An 18,047-nucleotide genomic window follows, 5' to 3' on the forward strand; every position below is an offset into this window, starting at 1 on the left:
CAAGAACAAGGATTCCCAGAATTCGATCATCTTTGGAGATGGGAATCAAGGCAAGGTTAAAGGATTGGGGAAGATAGCCATTACATCCGAGCATTCTATCTCAAATGTGTTTTTAGTTGAATCACTCGGGTACAACTTATTGTTTGTAAGTCAATTATGTAACATGGGTTATAATTGTCTATTTACCAATATAGATGTTTCTGTCTTTAGAAGGAGTGATGGTTCATTAGCATTTAAGGGTGTATTAGACGACAAGCTCTATTTAGTTGTTTTTTTGAAAGAGAATGTCGATCTAGATGCATGCTTAATAGCTAAGACTAGTATGGGCTGGCTGTAGCATCGTCGTCTAGCACATGTTGGGATGAAGAACCTTCATAAACTTCTAAAGGAAGAACATGTGTTAGGACTAACCAATGTATGTTTCGAAAAAGATAGACCTTGTGCAGCTTGTCAGGCAGGGAAACAGGTGGGAAGCACTCATCACAACAAGAATGTGATGACAACATCAAGACCACTGGAGCTTCTTCACATGGACCTCTTCGGACCCGTCGCCTACCTTAGCATCGGGGGAAGTAAGTATGGTCTAGTAATTATTGATGATTTTTCCTGCTTCACTTGGGTATTCTTTTTGCAGGATGAATCAGAAACCCAAGGGACCCTAAAGCACTTTCTAAGAAGGGCTCAAAACGAATTTGAGCTCAAGGTGAAAAAGATAAGAAGCGACAATGGGTCCGAGTTCAAGAATCTGCAAGTGGAGGAGTATCTTGAGGAAGAAGGCGTCAAGCACGAGTTCTCCGCTCCCTACACACCACAGCAAAACGGTGTGGCGAGGACGATGCTTGGAGAGTTCAAGACACCCGAGCGGTTTTGGTCGGAAGCTGTGAACACGACCTGCCATGCCATAAACCGGCTATATCTGCATCGCCTCCTCAAGAAGACCTCCTACGAACTTCTTACCGTTAACAAACCCAATGTTTCTTACTTTCGTGTATTTGGGAGCAAATGCTACATTTTGGTAAAGAAAGGTAGACATTCTAAATTTGCTCCCAAAGTTGTAGAAGGGTTTTTACTAGGATATGACTCAAATACAAAAGCGTATAGGGTCTTCAACAAATCATCGGGTTTGGTTGAAGTCTCTAGCGACATTGTATTTGATGAGACTAATGGCTCTCCAAGAGAGCAAGTTGATCTTGATGACATAGATGAAGATAATGTTCCAACGGCCGCAATGCGCACCATGACGATTGGAGATGTGGAACCACAGGAACAACAAGAGCAAGATCAGCCTTCTTCCTCAACAATGGTGCTACCCCCAAATCAAGATGATGGACAGGTTCCTCAAGAAGAGGCGTGTGATCAAGGGGGAGCACAAGAAGAACAAGTTATGGAGGAAGAAGCACCACTGGCCCCTCCAACTCAAGTCCGAGCGACGATTCAAAGAAATCACCCTGTCGATCAGATTCTGGGTGACATAAGCAAGGGAGTAACAACTCGCTCACGTTTAGCTAATTTTTGTGAGCATTACTCGTTTGTATCTTCTATTGAGCCTTTCAGGGTAGAAGAGGCCTTGCAAGATCCGGACTGGGTGTTGGCCATGCAGGAAGAGCTCAACAACTTCAAGAGGAACGAAGTTTGGAGCCTGGTGCCACATCCCAAGCAAAATGTTGTGGGAACCAAGTGGGTGTTCCGCAACAAGCAAGACGAGCACGGGGTGGTGACAAGAAACAAGGCTCGACTTGTGGCAAAAGGTTATGCCCAAGTCGCAGGTTCGGATTTCGAGGAGACTTTTGCTCCTGTGGCTAGGCTAGAGTCTATTCGAATATTATTAGCATATACCGCTCACCACTCTTTCAGGTTGTTTCAAATGGATGTGAAGAGCGCTTTCCTCAACGGGCCAATCAAGGATGAGGTGTATGTGGAACAACCCCCTAGCTTTGAGGATGACAGGTACCCCGACCATGTGTTTAAGCTCTCTAAGGTGCTCTATGGACTTAAGCAAGCCCCAAGAGCATGGTATGAATGCCTTAGAGATTTCTTAATTGCTAACGCTTTCAAGGTTAGGAAAGTCGATCCCACTCTTTTCACTAAGACTTGTGACGGTGATCTTTTTGTGTGCCAAATTTATGTCGATGACATAATATTTGGTTATACTAATCAAAAGTCTTGTGAGGAGTTTAGCAGGGTGATGACACAAAAGTTCGAGATGTCAATGATGGGTGAGTTGAACTACTTCCTTGGGTTCCAAGTGAAGCAACTCAAGGATGACACTTTCCTCTCCCAAACGAAGTACACACAAGATCTTCTCAAGCGGTTTGGGATGAAGGACGCCAAGCCCGCGAAGACACCTATGGGAACTGACGGACATGTCGACCTCAACAAAGGAGGTAAGTCCGTTGATCAAAAGGCATACCGGTCTATGATAGGGTCATTACTTTATTTATGTGCTAGTAGACTGGATTTTATGCTTAGTGTATGCATGTGTGCTAGATTTCAATCCGACCCCAAGGAATGTCACCTTGTGGCTGTTAAGAGAATTCTTAGGTATTTAGTTGCTACGCCTTGCTTCGGGATCTGGTATCCAAAGGGGTCTACCTTTGACTTGATTGGATATTCAGACTCCGATTATGCTAGATGCAAGGTTGATAGGAAGAGTACATCAGGGACATGCCAATTCCTAGGAAGGTCCCTGGTGTCTTGGAGTTCAAAGAAACAAACTTCTGTTGCCCTATCCACCGCTGAGGCCGAGTATGTTGCCGTAGGACAGTGTTGCGCGCAACTACTTTGGATGAGGCAAACCCTCTGGGACTTTGGCTACAATCTGAGCAAAGTCCCACTCTTATGTGACAATGAGAGTGCAATCCGCATGGCGGATAATCCTGTTGAACACAGCCGCACTAAGCATATAGACATCCGTCATCACTTTCTGAGAGACCACCAGCAAAAGGGAGATATCGAGGTGTATCATGTTAGCACCGAGAACCAGCTAACCGATATCTTTACCAAGCCATTAGATGAGAAAACCTTTTGCAGGCTGCGTAGTGAGCTAAAAGTCTTAGATTCGCGTAACTTGGATTGATTTATAGCATACATGTGTTTTATGCTTGTGATCATGTTACTTTATGCATTTATGAAATTTGTTGCTTATTTATGGTGCTCAAGTTGTGCAAAGGATCCCCAGACCTCACAAGTCCATGTGTGAATAATGCACATATTTAGGCGGAGATGTGCTACAACTTGACCGTTTGAGACTAATCCGTTTGGTTGAGTATACTTTATGTAGTCTCAAAGGTGGATTGAAAGAGAAAGGTGAACTTGGACCATGCAAAGGCTTCCACTACACTCTGGTATTAGTGTACTTAGTTCCAAGTTCATTCTTATGCTCTTATTGCATTTTTGCTCTTAATTGACATTTTTGGTGAGGCAATGGGGTTAAAGGGCCAATAATGATCCCGTTTTGGTGCTTAATGCCAAAGGGGGAGAAATTAAGGCCAAAGCAAATGGATCAGCTACCACTTGTGAATTTTGAAAACAATAGAGTTAGAACTTTTGATTTGTCCAAAATGCTCTTATTGCAAAATTTAGTCTCTTGTGGGGGATAAATTATGATTACGGGAAAAGGGGGGAGTTTTTGGCTCTTGATCAATTTCACTCTTGGATTATCTCTCTTTGTGCCCAAACAAATGAGTTTGACTTAGAGATAGGAAAATGAATTTGATTTGCAAAAACAAACCAAGTGGTGGCAAAGAATGATCCAAATATGCCAAATTATAGTAAAAAACAATTTGGTCCTCATTTGCATCGATGTTGCACTTATTTTTGTTGCTTTTTGATGTGTTGGCATAAATCACCAAAAAAGGGGAGATTAAAAGGCAAATGTGCATTTGTCATTCATAACTATGTCATATTTGGAATTCAAAGATTCATTTTCATTTTTCGACTTATCACATTTAGCTTTTGACTTCATAATGATTTGAGTGTATTCTTTAAGCAAGTCAGCTAGTTCATCATAGGAAGGTGAAGCAAATTCCTCATCACTATCACTATCATCAGTAATATCAATATCATTTTGTACCTTCCCTTCACCTCTAGCCATGAGGCATAGGTGAGTAGTCGATGATGGCGATGGTGGTGGTGAAGAGAAGTCCCCGACGATGGCGGCAACTTTTTCATCATTCTCTTCTTCACTTGAAGAAGATCCACTTGATGACTCAATGTCAGTGAGCCAGTCACCAACAATATATGCCTTTCCATTTTTCTTTTTGTGGAACTTCTTTTGCTTCCCATCCTTCCTCTTGAAGAATCTCTTTTCCTTTTTCTCATCATCGCTGTCATCTTCTTTCTTGCCCTTCAACTTGTTCTTCTTGGGCTTGTTACATTGATGAGCAAGATGACCAAGCTCTCCAAAGTTGTAGCAATCCATCTCAGAAATGGGCTTTCTTTTGTTGGAAAAGAATTTCTTCTTTCTTGAATCAAATTTGATGCCTTCTCTGTTGAGCTTCTTTAACATCTTGGTGGTCTTCCTCACCATCAAGGCAATGTTAGCATCAAGGTCATCATCACTTGAGGATTCTTCCTAAATTTGTACTTTAGCCTTTTCTTTTCTTTCTTGATTTGCTTTGAGAGCCAAATCCTTTCTCTTGGAAGATGACTCATCCTTATCATTGATGTGCATGTACATCTCATGAGCATTGATCTTTCCCAATATCTGTGTAGGTGTGGTAACTGAAAGATCCAATTGATGCAGTACAGTGACAATGTGTCCATATTTGTCAATTGGGAGGACACTGAGAATCTTTCTCACAACATCCGGTTGTGAAATTTGTGTAAGCCCCAATCCATTTACTTCCTCTACAAGAATATTGAGACGTGAGTACATAGCATTGACATTTTCATTAGCAAGCATTTCAGAAGAATTTAACTTTCTCATAGCAATGTGATATCTCTCCTCACGCTCACTCACGCTCACTTCTAGTTCCTTCATGTAGAGCACAAATGTAATGCGACCTAACTTACCATTTGTCTCTGCAAAACACACGTTAGTCACATATAACATTACGTTGGCATTAATCACTAAAACCAACTAGGGGCCTAGATGCTTTCAGTATCAAACCCAGTGCCATGATTTTAAAGAGAATTGAGGTGGCACATGGGGCCATCATGGAGGGTACATCAAGGCAAAGCAACTTCGTGAAGGGAGCATAACCATCAGATCATCACGATGAGAGTTGGTCTATTTTTACCCCTAACTAAGTGGATAAGCTCTATTTTTCCATCAGAGGTATGCCCTTCCTCGGGTGATGACACATTCTTTGTTCTCGTTCAACCATCAAGTATCTTTAGCTTCATATCTACTCCCTTTGATTGCTCCACACAATAATAAGGACATCTTCCTTGCAGGTTCTCGTCTTCTCCTATATGTTGTTTACGCCATCTCTTTGATGACTCTTTTCTTGAAGACTTATGATGTCACTTCTTTCAATTTTCACCACTTTCTTCTCGCAATATTGTCTTTTTATCCCTATATTCACGCACCTAAAAATGAAATACCGCAAACACAAGCTTATGTTGAGGGACAACATACTCCCCAAGTATCACCTTATAATCTAAGCGTGCTTATTTATCCTCTCTTCTTATGAACTCAATCTGACTAAAGTTTTGAACACTACTATATATAACTAATGGGATTCTCTTCCTAAAGAAAGCATTAGATATCAATAGGACAAAAGCTACCACAAAGTCCAGGACTTCTTTTTCCTCCTAATTTATATTGTCGTATTCAAAACCTACCTCTATAAACTGGCTTGAAACATGAACTTGTTACCTAAATGCCTAATAAATGTAGCTCTAATAATGTCATCTGAATTCCGAGAAGTCTCTTAGCCTTTCTAAAAAAAGTCTCGTAACATTCTCATTGTGGACTAGTTGGGGCCACTCACACCAATTAGGTTCAATACCAAATTAATCACGATAAGTTTGACTAAGATGGTCGCATCCACCCCATCATTCATGAGACTTATCAATTAAAACCCTATTTATAGTGGTCACGGTATACCTAACAAAGCTTGAAAGCAATATTGTCTACCTTTTTCATCTTGTGACCCTTCCATTTAATCACTTGGACACATAAGATAATTACATATCTTCTAGATGATGTCTCAACTCTCTTAACTGTAAACAACCATATACATTCAAAATACCTCAATGAACCCTAGTTAACTCGAACTATCGATGATGTGGTTGAATGCAAATTGCTTTGACTATCAATGATGTGAAGATCCACCACCGATAATATGATCATTTGCGTATTTTTTACTATACCCAAGCGCCAATGTACCATGCCAAAGGGCGGCAATGGATCACGATACGTTTACAACAAATAAGTTAGAACTCCTAATTAATTTTAATTCAAAATAAATAGGAATAAAGCCCAATCCTAATTCGATTTGATCTTTTAATTTTATAACAAATAAGTTAGAACTCCTAATTAATCTTAATTCAAAATGAATAGGAATAAAGCTTAATCCTAATTCTATTTGATCATTAAATTTTATAGTGTAAAATTTAAAGCTCATTACCACCCCTAACCACGCCACTAAGAAAGCACTGACTTGATCGTTATTTGACACCGTGGCTAGACCACACCACAGCGTATCACAAGGATGTGCCAACCCAGTCCTTAATCATTTAACATCAAACACATACCCGAGTTCTGATATTGCATTGTCTTGTCCAAACAGCGCACGACAGCAGCCAAGGTAAATTGTCAGGATGGCAGCATCAGCATACAACAAACTTACATGAAACAACCACTGGAGCATAAAGCAAACTAGTAAGTGATCTAGCAACCTCAAACTATTGCCCTATAATTCCCTCAAACCATAAACTGGTCGACCACTCAAGGTACTGGTTTCTGGATCTAATGCAGTAGCCTAAACTTAAATTATTATTACAGAATTATTCTACGTATTATTGAAAGAACAGGTCTCTTTGGTCCTGCTACTCAGTGAGATCTTCGAAACTTATAATCACAAATGTTGCACTCATGTCCATTACCAATAATTTCATTGCAAAGCATACAACTAAAAGCAAAAGCAGTTTCACTTGGGAATCCATGTGGTGCATGCCTGATTACCTGAAACAAATGCTAAGAACAAACAAACAAAAACATAAGCGGTGAAGATCAAGAAACAAAGGACTGCACAAGCATTGCTTGAGGCTCACCAAATTGCACGGAGAAAGCCAGAAACATCATGTTAAAGCTGTAAAGCCACAGTTTCAAAATGATCCACCAAATTCTGTTTTCCTGGAATGCCCACAGAATAAACGATGACAAAAGGGAACGGGATATCATTCTACAGTGTTTTGCAAATTAAATAGCCATCAAGGTTTATACATGCTCACTACACTGTCCAGTAACAGAGTAACTGCTACCCAGAAATCAGCACATCCTTGTGTTGGCGCATGATCCTGTAAAACATTAAAAAGAAAAGAAAAAATCAGTTGATATTATTCAGGAATCATTAACAGTAGCTACCAAGAATTTAGACAATACTTCCTCTGATCATAAATACAAGTCCGTCAAGGTTTTGGGCCGAACTTTTTAAACTTACTATCAGTAATTCAGTATCAAAAATTTCATATATAGATCAATACAAGTTTGATACAGTGTCCCAATATATACGCATTCAAGTATTTCGAAATTCAAACTTTTTAATCTTTGATCAATAATTAGCTTAACCATATGAAAAATTTATAGATGTTACATTAAAATTGTATTTAAAAATACTTTCTAATGTTCAAGCTTTTGCTGCAATGAATTATATATTTTAAGAGAAACTAGTGGTAAAAGTGATACCTCATGAAGAATGCTTTCATAATATAACTATTATTTAAGACAACTTGTTTGTAATAATATTATTAGTCAAAGTGCAAGATAAAATGCATGTCAATGTCCCAATGGGCCTATAATTGTGCTTGGAGGAAGATAATTGTTTTAAAACAAAATTAAATAACAGCAAATAATTCTTGCTAATAGCATTATTAGGTTATTGGAATATATATACATACATCGTTTCAAAGGTGACCCAAACCGAGCTAGGTACACCTTATCGTCCACTCACCCTTAAGTTTGACCCAAATTGTATAAACCACTATAGCAAAAATATAATAACACCAGCTCAGATCGGGGCACCAGCTTGGATCGGGAAAAATCCATGGTAAGTTAGACATGAACTCCATGTTCAACACAAACCCCTTCACTTTTTTTCCTATTTATATATTACGCCATTAAGCATTAAGGAATCCTTTGAAAAGGCCCTCAGAAAGGAGAGATTTGCTGTTGCAGCTCATAATTGTACGTAGAATTTCTTAGAGAAGTTCAATAAAGGATCTAAAGGTACAATTTCTAGAATTGTCGGTGTTTAGAACTAGCACCAACGAGTAAATTTGTGTATGCGTGTTATAGATCCGGATGGTGTGCTCAGTGAACGCAAGATTTATACTGGTTCGGACAGGATGCCCCTACTTCCGGTCTTCGGTGGTTTGCGCTATGACACCTTGTTGCTGGTAGTAGGGGTTATAAGCCGACGAGAGGGGGAGAGGCTCCCAAGTCTTTCACGTAAGGTTTCTACGTATCGAGTGTTGGCTCTTGGGTTAAGTCGTCGAGTCCCTCTACTGGAAACGTGGTCTCTCGGTTCCCCTTCGTCCCCTCTTTTCGTCCCCCCTTTCGTTCAACCGACCTTACTCCTTCTATAGACCAAGACAGGGGTCGGTTACAGGCGGCTTCTCTCAGAAGGGATCGTTGTGAAGTGGTTCTTCCTCAGTAAACGCCTCCCAGTTGTAGTGTTGGAGAAGCATGACAACAACAAGAGTCTGAGCTTCATCATTACTCCATCTGTCTGCATGTGCCCACGCCGACCCCTGACCTTCGTAGCCTGTGCTCCTGCCTTCCTTCCATCGTCATGAGTGGGGTTCAAACCTAGGGCCCATAGGTCATGAGTGGGGCTCAGGTGTAGGCCATGAGTGGGAGGCGAACCGACTCCCACGCCACGGCCCAGCACCCGGCGTAGTTAATGCGGCATGTGCAGACGAGAGTTGTCCTTCGGTCAGACACGGAGTCCACTTGAGTGGTTCACTAACACTTTGTCTGACCCCGCTCGAGTGGCTTCCTCTCGATTCGCCTGACCCTCCTACTGGCTCCGCCTCGCCCGGCCCCCGAGCTCGAGGGTCATTTGGGGGCAGGTCCTTCCAAGGTGGGCTCTTCCTCCGTCCTCCTGACCCGTGGGCCTGACAGGAATGTTATCTATTAACTTCTTGATGGTATCTGTAGGCTAGAAGTATAATTTGGTGAATTAAACATTTAAAATTCAGAGTCCAAAACCATAACTTGAGCAGATCAGCTTTCAACAAGCAGTAAGTATTCAATAGTCATCAACAGACAGCTAACCATTTAAGTATGAAATTTTGACAAACAGGCACCATCAAGAAGTATGTCTTGCCCCTACACTTCAGCTCAAAATGGTAAGGTTGAACGTGTTATCCGCTCCATCAACAATATCATTCGCACCCTCCTCATTCAATCTAGTGTTTCCCCCAGTTTTTGGGTTGCGGCTCTTGGCACCGCAACCTATCTCCTCAACATATTACCCACCAAAACACTTGCACTCTCTACACCACACTTTGCTCTCTTCGCCCACAACCCATCCTATGAGCACCTTCATGTTTTTGGCTGCATATGCTACCCCAATCTTTCCGCCACCACTCCACATAAATTATCTCCTCGCTCAACCCTTTGTGTCTCCCTTGGCTATTCTCCCAACCACAAAGGCTACCTATGCTTTGATCGCCAATCCAATCGTACAATCATCTCCCGTCATGTGGTTTTTTATGAAACCTCGTTTCCCTTTTCCGAGGATTCCAATCCACCCACAGCAGTGGCCTTCGACCCTCGATGATCACTCTAACCCGATTACAACTCCTTTTGGACTGTTGCTCGTGTCTTCTTTTTCAGGTACTCGCATGGCGCTACCACCCCCACTAGTGGCTTCCTCCCCGGTTGTGCGACCCGCTCCATCAGAGGCGGCGCTTCACCTGCCACGCTGGCTGGCCCTATCGGCCCATCGTCAGGGCTGGTACCGACATCTGCCCCGATGCTACAGTCTCCTGACCTGATGGCTGGTCTCCCAGGCGCATCGTCACCAGCAACACTGCCACCTGGGTCACCTACAGTTCCTGACGTCCATGGAACGACGGCCCCTGTTGATCGTTTATGCGGACGGGCGTACTCCCGTCGCCCGTCCGCTGCTACTGCTCCAGCACCTCCTCCGACGACCGCCACTGCACCCCCCATTCCTGCCAGTGCAGTTCTTGTCGATCCGATGGTCAACCACCACAGAATGACGACCCGTGGCAAGAGTGGACTTCGATTTCCCGCTCTTTTTGAAGCCTCTGCATTGTCCCCCATTCCGAGGACATATCGAGCAGCCCTTACTGATCCCAATTGGCGCTCCGCCATGGAACAAGAATATTCTGCTCTTATTGGTAACCACACTTGGGACCTTCTGCCTCGTCCGCCGCATTGCAATGTTGTGACTGGCAAGTGGGTCTTCAAATATAAATTCAAAGCTGATGGTTCTCTTGAGCGCTACAAGGCAAGATGGGTTCTTCGAGGTTTCACTCAACGCCCTGGTATTGATTTTTCAAAAACTTTCAGTCCAGTGTCAAGCCAGCTATAGTTCGAACCGTTCTTTCCCTATCTCTCTCGCACAGCTGGCCGATTCACCAAATTGATGTCAATAATGCTTTCCTTCAGGGGACCTTGTCAGAGACTGTTTATTGTGTTCAGCCCACTGGTTTTGAAGATTCCCCTCATCCTAATTATTGTTGTCTCAATCGGTCACTTTATGGGCTCAAACAGGCTCCTCGTGCCTGGTACAGCAGATTCGCTTCCCACCTGATTCAAATTGGATTTGTTGAGGCCAAGTCTGACACTTCATTGTTTGTCTATCACAAGGGTGCATATATGATTTACATTCTTCACGAGGATGACATTGTGTTAACTGCCTCGTCCATGCCCCTTCTACGACGCACTATTACTGCTCTCCAACAGGAGTTTTCACTGAAAGATCTTGGTCCTCTTCATCATTTCCTGGGCATGCATATTCAACAGTCTGCTTCTGGCATCACTCTCTCTCAGCGCCAGTATATGATTGAGATACTTGAGCGAGCTGGTATGAGTGACTGCAAACCCTGTACAACCCCTGTTGATATCAACCCCAAACTCTCAGCTGATGGTGACCCTGTCTCAGATCCCACGGAATTTCGCAGTCTTGCAGGCGCATTACAGTACCTCACTTTCACCCGTCCGGATATTGCGTATGCGGTTCAACAAGTCTGTCTCCACATGCACGATCCTCGGGAACCCCATTTGGCAGCCCTCAAGCGTATCCTGCGGTATGTCCGAGGCACTCTTCAGTTGGGCCTTCACCTCAGCCCCTCTTCGCAGATGGAACTTGTGGTTTACTCTGATGCTTATTGGGCTGGTTGTCCAGGCACTAGGAGGTCTACTTCTGGTTATGTTGTCTTCCTCGGAGTTAACCTCGTCTCTTGGTCCTCCAAGCGCTAGAACACGGTCTCACGCTCCAGTGCCGAAGCTGAGTACCGCAATGTTGCCAAAGCAGTTGTTGAAGTATCCTGGTTACGTCAGTTGTTGACAGAGCTTCATGTTCCTCTCCCCAAGACCTCATTGGTATATTGTGACAACATCAACGTTGTTTATATGTCCTCCAATCCTGTTCAGCACCAGCGTACCAAGCATGTGGAAATTGATCTTCACTTCGTCCGAGAAAAGGTTGCCCTCGGTGTTGTTCGCGTGCTACATGTCCCAACGACTTCCCAGTTGGCCGACATCTTCACCAAAGGCTTACTGTCAACAGTCTTCACTGAATTTCGGACCAGTCTTAACGTTCGCTCCACGGACGCTAACACAACGGCCGGCCTGTATGGAAGTGTTGTCTCTGATATAGATAGAGGGGATTAGTGGAGGATCTCAATCCCTCTGATTGAGGATCTGATTCTAGTCTCAATCACTCTGATTGAGGATCTGATTCTAGTCTAGGATCTTTCCTTAGGTGTAGAAGGCTTCCTTTTACCTCTCACCTTCCTCCCCTATATATACTTGTACATTACTGTCTATATCATCAATACAAACACACGCTTCCAACTCACTCACAACTGGAAACCACGGAAGAAGTGTTGTCGAATCAGAAGGAAAAGAAGAGGCTGGAAGGATCTTGATTCGTATAAAGGATAGGTGAGCTCCACTGCATATCTACAATACAATGAGACATCTTCTGTATAAAGCTACATTGTAAAAGGAATAACTTGTAGGTTCTGAACTCAATTCAGTGATGCTGACTCAATGCGAAGGGTGTGGACAGGAAAGGAGAACATAAAAGCAATTACTAAAACAGCACGGTTCAGCTGTAGGCGCCAAGGGTTTATGGTACCTATCTCCAAGGTTATTAAAACGACGAAACGTTGAAACGCTCATGGGTGAGTTTTAACTTTTGAACGGTTTAAACAAAATTTAAACGTAGTTTTAAACAACATAGGAAAATTTCAATATATCATAATTTCAGGCAATTATATCAAGTCCAATACCAAACAACCAACATAAGTTCACATAATAATATTGTGCAAAATGACATGTCCACAACCACATTACCACAATAACACAAGTTCAACTAATAGCAAGTCGACAACTGCAAACAAAGTGGAATGAGATGTCTTATAGTCCACAATCACAAACATAGCACAAAAGCAACTAAAGTAGAATGCCATGTCCACAACCACAAGCACACAAGAGTTACTCAAACACTCAATAACCATCATCCAAATCATCTAAACCAACATCATCCTTGTCTTGCTCATCACCACGGCCACCACTGTTGTTTGTTTCTTCTTCATCATCCATGTCAAGGTCGCCAAGCACAAAATTGTCATCGTCTTCATTCTCATCACCCTCATCAACATCATCTTCATCATCCTCAAGAATTGGCACTTGAGTACCATGAGCTCTCCTAGGAAAGTAGCGGCCTTGAAGTTGTGTAGATGCACCGATGGCATGATCAACATGCTCCCATGTGAAAAGAGGGTCATCCCCAACAACAGATGAATTAGCTAATGGATCAGCCCACTCATTGTCCCAATCAAAATCTTCAAGAACCAAAGGATCAAAGTTCTTCCCTTCTTCACGCAATTTTTGGAACCTAGCGGCCAACTTTCTATTGTATGAAACATACACTAAATCATTCAGTCTTTTGTGCTCTGGCCTGTTCCTTTTCTTGGTATGCATCTACAAGTTGCAAACAACAATAAATAAAGGAGTAACAACTACAAATTGCATAGTGTAATATGATCATGTTAGTTAACTTACAAATTCAAACTTGCTCCAATGTCCATATATGAATGTTCCCATGTCTATATATGAATGATGTGACATGACGAGCACGTGCAATAGGCTTCTTAAAATCCTTTAGTTTTCCTATGTCCTCCAGCATAAGGTCTAAGCAGTGAGCAGCACAAGAGGTCCAAAACAAGGTAGGAGTGTTCTGAACCAAAATGCGCCCTGCAGCCTTGTAGTTGGCACCATTGTCAGTTACAACATGTATGACCTTATCCCTGCCAATTTGCTCAATTCTCTTATCTAGTAGCTCTGCAAGCATCAACGCATCATGAGACTCACTCGATGCATCCACTGATTCTAAAAAGAATGTACCTTTAGGGCTGTTAACTAGGAAGTTGATCAAATGTCGACCCCTCCTGTCTGTCCATCCATCTGACATGAGGGTGCAACCATATTGACTCCATGCATCCTCATGCTTCTTCTCACTGTATATCTCTTTGACAGCCTTCGCGAGCAAAGGTTCTCGTAGCTCATGGAAACTAGGGGGTTTGAACCCCGTACCATACTGTGCAATGGCCTCTACAGCTACCTCAAATTGTCTTGAGTTGGCAGCATTGAAGGGTATGCCACAATCATAGAAAAACTTGGCTATCTCCATACAAACAGCTTCTCTTTCTTCTTTGGGCTTCATTGCAGCATTGATGGTTCTCTGAGTTGTCCCCTTGGCATACCTTTCCGCGACAACCTCTTGGGGTGTACGTCGGAGCAAACTTGTAATGGGCTTTTTTGTTGCCCCAACGGTTGATGCCTTGCTTGATAATTCCTTTCTTTTGTCGGTTGTTCCAGTGCTGCTGCCTCCTCTTGATGATGACCCAATTACTTCCACAACATCATCATCTTCATTCTCATGTGATTCAACTTCATCAAAGTATTGTCCCTTTGGTCTATCCTTTTTTCCTTCATCCAAAGCCGCCTTTAACTCTCTAGCAATTGCAGTTGTGGTATTGGGACACTTGAGGATATCTTTGTATCCGCCCACAAGATGTTTCTTCACCCTCAGAATTCCTCCTTTCATTTGCCTCGGGCAAAGGGCGCATTGGATCAACTCTCGCTTGCCAGGCTCTACATAATAGGCATACTTCCAGCCTGGATCATCAAATTTGGGTTTCCTTTTTGGATCTTTCAGTGGATCATATCCATCACTTCGTATTTGAGAGCCAGCTGCAGATGCTTCCGTGCTAAAATCAGTCATTTCTCCTCCAATCTATTCTGCAATAATGGAATGCATATGTTCAGATGACAGCACCTCACCTCAATCCTTCTTCCTTCAGCAAATTAAGATGGTAGATTTGGATTAATCAGGCTGAACAGCTAGAGGACGGTCTCTGCCATTACTCACCAGTCACCAGTAAAGCAAAGCTAGAGGCAGGGCTGTCTCTGTAGTGGCCAGCAGACAGCGGGAGCGGCCTGGAGTGCGGCCTGGAGCTGCTGGCGGCTGAGCGGCGGCCTGGCGCGGCTGAGCGGCGGCCTGGAGCGGCGGAGGAGCGGCGGCGGCTTGGAGCGGCGGCCTGGAGGAGGCTGCACGGGGGAGGAGCGGCGGCCTGGAGCAGAACGGCGGCTGGAGCAGAGCGACGACCTGGAGTGTCGCGGCCAGGAGCGGAGCAACGGCCTGGACTTGAGCGCGGCTCTGGTGAAATTGGGTTGGGCCGCCGTTAAACGCTCGAAACGTGGCGTTTCACGCTGTACAACGTTTAAACGCCAAAACGTGACGTTTAAACGTCGTTAAACGACGTTTTACGAAGAATCGTAAAACGTTTCACCGTTTCGGTTTCTTCCAGCGTTTTATAGTTTAAACGATGTTTAAACGTCGTTTTAATAAGCATGCATGTCTCTACTGCAAAATTGTACTTTGTTGTTTCTATAGGATTTCTAATATCTTTTATTTAAAACAGTAGAGACTAGAGACCAAAGATGTAAAAGACAGTGTGCCTATTGGCTATTGCTGAACCATTCGTACCAGCTAGAAGTGAAGATCTAAAGTATTGATGATTAGACATATTGTAGGAGATAAGCTCTAATGCTTTTGTTGTTGGCCTCTTAGTATGTGCAGTTCTAGCTAATTATGTGTTTGCTGAGCTCAACATGTCTTCTGTATGATCAAGGTCAGTATTAGTAAGCTCTAACGCTTCTGTATGATTATTAATGTTGATTTGTCACATTGTCACTTAACATGAAAGTATGGATGACGATTTATAAAAATGACTTCTTCTGGATTTTTAAATTTGAGTCCTATTAACCTGACCAAGTGTGGATATTTTTTTTCATAATCTATAAGTATGGCTAAGTGCTTCTTGCTTGTGTTGTTGTCATTTGAACAGATAGATTTTCTATGTTTATGTATGGATTGTACTGCTATGATAACCCATATCCGGTCATCACTTTATTCTTTGTTAACCCATACAGAGTTGCAACAACTATCCAATGAAATGTTAACCTAAATAAGCTTGAGTTCTTAGCTATCAACATAGAGATAGGGAGAGATTCAGACCTTTTCCCATCCTTAGCGGTTGCGCTCAGGCGGCAGAGGGCGGTTGAATCCGCCGCGGCGGTTCATGTACTGGCGCGGCTGGCGCTTGGTGACGGCACGCACCCCGCTGACGTCGGCGTCGGGCACGTGCTTCCCCTTGGTGGAGTCGAAACCGACGGGAATGCCCATCATCTTCATCATCTCCAGTTCCTCCGCATTCACGTCGCCGTCACCCACCGCAGCGGCCGCGGCCGCGATGTCCCCTCCGCCGGGTGTCGCGTGAGAGTCGGCAGCCTTCTTTTCCTCCTTATGGTGATGGTCCGCGGAGGCAGGGGACGCCTCGCGGCGGCGCTTGTGGCGGCCGGCGTCGGGAGAGGGGGAAGGACGGCCTCGGTGCGAATGAGAGTGGCGGCGGTGGGAGCGGTCCCGATCCGCCGACGGGGACCGGGAGCGGGAGCGCTTCCGCTCGCGCTCGCGGCGGTGGTCTCGCTCGCGATCTCTGTCCCTGTCCCGGTCCCGGTCGCGGTCTCGGTCGCGATGACGGTCGATGTCGCGGTCTCGGTCGCGATGACGGTCGATGTCGCGGTCGCGGGGCTTCTCCTTGTCGCGGCGGCGGTCGGACATTCCGCCGCCGAGGAGGGGGAGGAGAGGAGGTAGGGTTTGCTAGTTTTTCGGTGCTTTTCTTTTTCTCTTTTTTGGTGTATACTAGAATACGCCGCCAAAAGCTGTGGAGTCCCGATCCGAAACCACCCCACTACCATTCCATGTTATTTGCTCCAGTCCTAACGGTAGTAATCGTGTTGGGCCGGCAAAATGAATGGGCATGGGCCTGCTCCTAATCCTCGCGGAGTTATAACATAGCATACAAGGAGGGATAAAACAGACGGTCATATTTTCTATAACTAGTCAGTTGCCCGTGCGTTACGACGGCTTACAACAATACCCACGTAAACTATCCATCAAAAAAATTCAAGATTTCTTATTGATTATCTCCGCTCTCTGTATAATATATTTTTGATATGGCTAACTGATGTTATTGTTTACTCCATGCAAATATGTCTTGGTACAACACGATCAATGAAGTGAGTGATTAGAAGAGAGTTCACAACGATTGACTGGATGAACATATATTATAAAATGACATAATTCCATCATACAGAGACCAAATAAGGGAAAGTTTGTGCGATCAAGTTTCTAAAATAAGTCCCATGAAGTCAAACTTATAAAAAAAGATATATCAAATTATAGAGTGGTTGCTAAAGTCAGGCATCAATAAAAACTGGATGCGCTCCATATAAATTATGCTACTTCGTAGCAATTTAGTAACGTTTAAAACCAACAAATAACCTTTCATTTTGCTGTTAGTGTGACAAATCATTGCTGCTCCATCCAATTCAGTAACCTCAAACACCATGTAGTACATTGCGCCAATATGGTCTCAGAAACGACCTAATGCTTGCAAGAGCCAAGAACGTCGTGTCGTGCTTGGGCTGTAGCCTCGACCCGTAGTGCTGGCCCGGCGCGACACGATTATTTTTTTATTTTACAAAAAAACGTATATACCTATATACAATTTATATCCAATATTAAAAACATCTTAGCGTGATGTTCTACTGGTTAGACAGTTTCATCCAGTGTCTCCCGTCCTTTCATCAGGGCATGAGTTCGAAACCCACCTCCTGCATCGTTTTTTAACAATTTACGTTGATTTAATTAAATGGATCAACGGGCTAATGGGCTGGCCCGACACAGTTAGTAGGCCGACATGACGTGCATGTGCCATAGTTGTGGCCCGCGTGCATCTAGCTCGTGTCGGACATCGTTACGCTGATTTAATTAAATGGATCGACGGGCTAACGGGCTGGCCCGACATAGTTAGCAGGCCGGCATGACGTGCATGTACCATAGTTGTGGCCCGCATGCATCTAGCCCGTGTCGGGCGTTGTTACACTGATTTAATTAAATGGATCGACGGGCTAACGGGCTGGCCCGACATAGTTAGCAGGCCGGCATGACGTGTTTGTGCCATAGTTGTGTCCCGCCTGCATCTAGCCCGTGTCGGGCGTTGGCATTTATAGACGTGCAGCAGATTAATTTGAAATAGCTGTGAGGGGT

General features: G+C 43.7%; 1 protein-coding gene across 3 annotated transcripts; it reads right to left on the bottom strand.

The window, feature by feature from the left end:
- Window positions 1–6,733: 6,733 nt before the first annotated feature.
- On the bottom strand, window positions 6,734–16,723 carry LOC100283326 (splicing factor, arginine/serine-rich 7). Of its 3 annotated transcripts, NM_001361260.1 has the most exons (4): window positions 15,954–16,680; window positions 7,394–7,467; window positions 7,222–7,303; window positions 6,734–7,144 (listed from the first exon to the last, which is right to left on the bottom strand). In NM_001361260.1, the coding sequence occupies exon 1, from the start codon at window positions 16,554–16,556 to the stop codon at window positions 15,966–15,968; it is 591 nt and encodes a 196-aa protein (NP_001348189.1). In that variant the 5' UTR covers window positions 16,557–16,680; the 3' UTR covers window positions 6,734–7,144; window positions 7,222–7,303; window positions 7,394–7,467; window positions 15,954–15,965. The 3 variants fall into 3 exon arrangements, with proteins under 3 accessions (NP_001348189.1, NP_001149699.2, XP_020396134.1); XM_020540545.3 differs by lacking the exons at window positions 6,734–7,144; window positions 7,222–7,303; window positions 7,394–7,467 and adding exons at window positions 12,625–13,354; window positions 13,436–14,674 and having other exon boundaries at window positions 14,805–16,723; NM_001156227.2 differs by lacking the exon at window positions 6,734–7,144 and having other exon boundaries at window positions 7,279–7,467; window positions 15,954–16,654.
- Between the last annotated feature and the right edge of the window lie 1,324 nt (window positions 16,724–18,047).

Source organism: Zea mays, chromosome 7, assembly GCF_902167145.1.
Source record: "Zea mays cultivar B73 chromosome 7, Zm-B73-REFERENCE-NAM-5.0, whole genome shotgun sequence".
Lineage (NCBI taxonomy): Eukaryota > Viridiplantae > Streptophyta > Magnoliopsida > Poales > Poaceae > Zea > Zea mays.

Excerpts from the sequence above, each read along its gene's own strand:
- LOC100283326 (NM_001361260.1), bottom strand. The coding sequence starts at position 16,556 with ATGTCCGACCGCCGCCGCGACAAGGAGAAGCCCCGCGACCGCGACATC.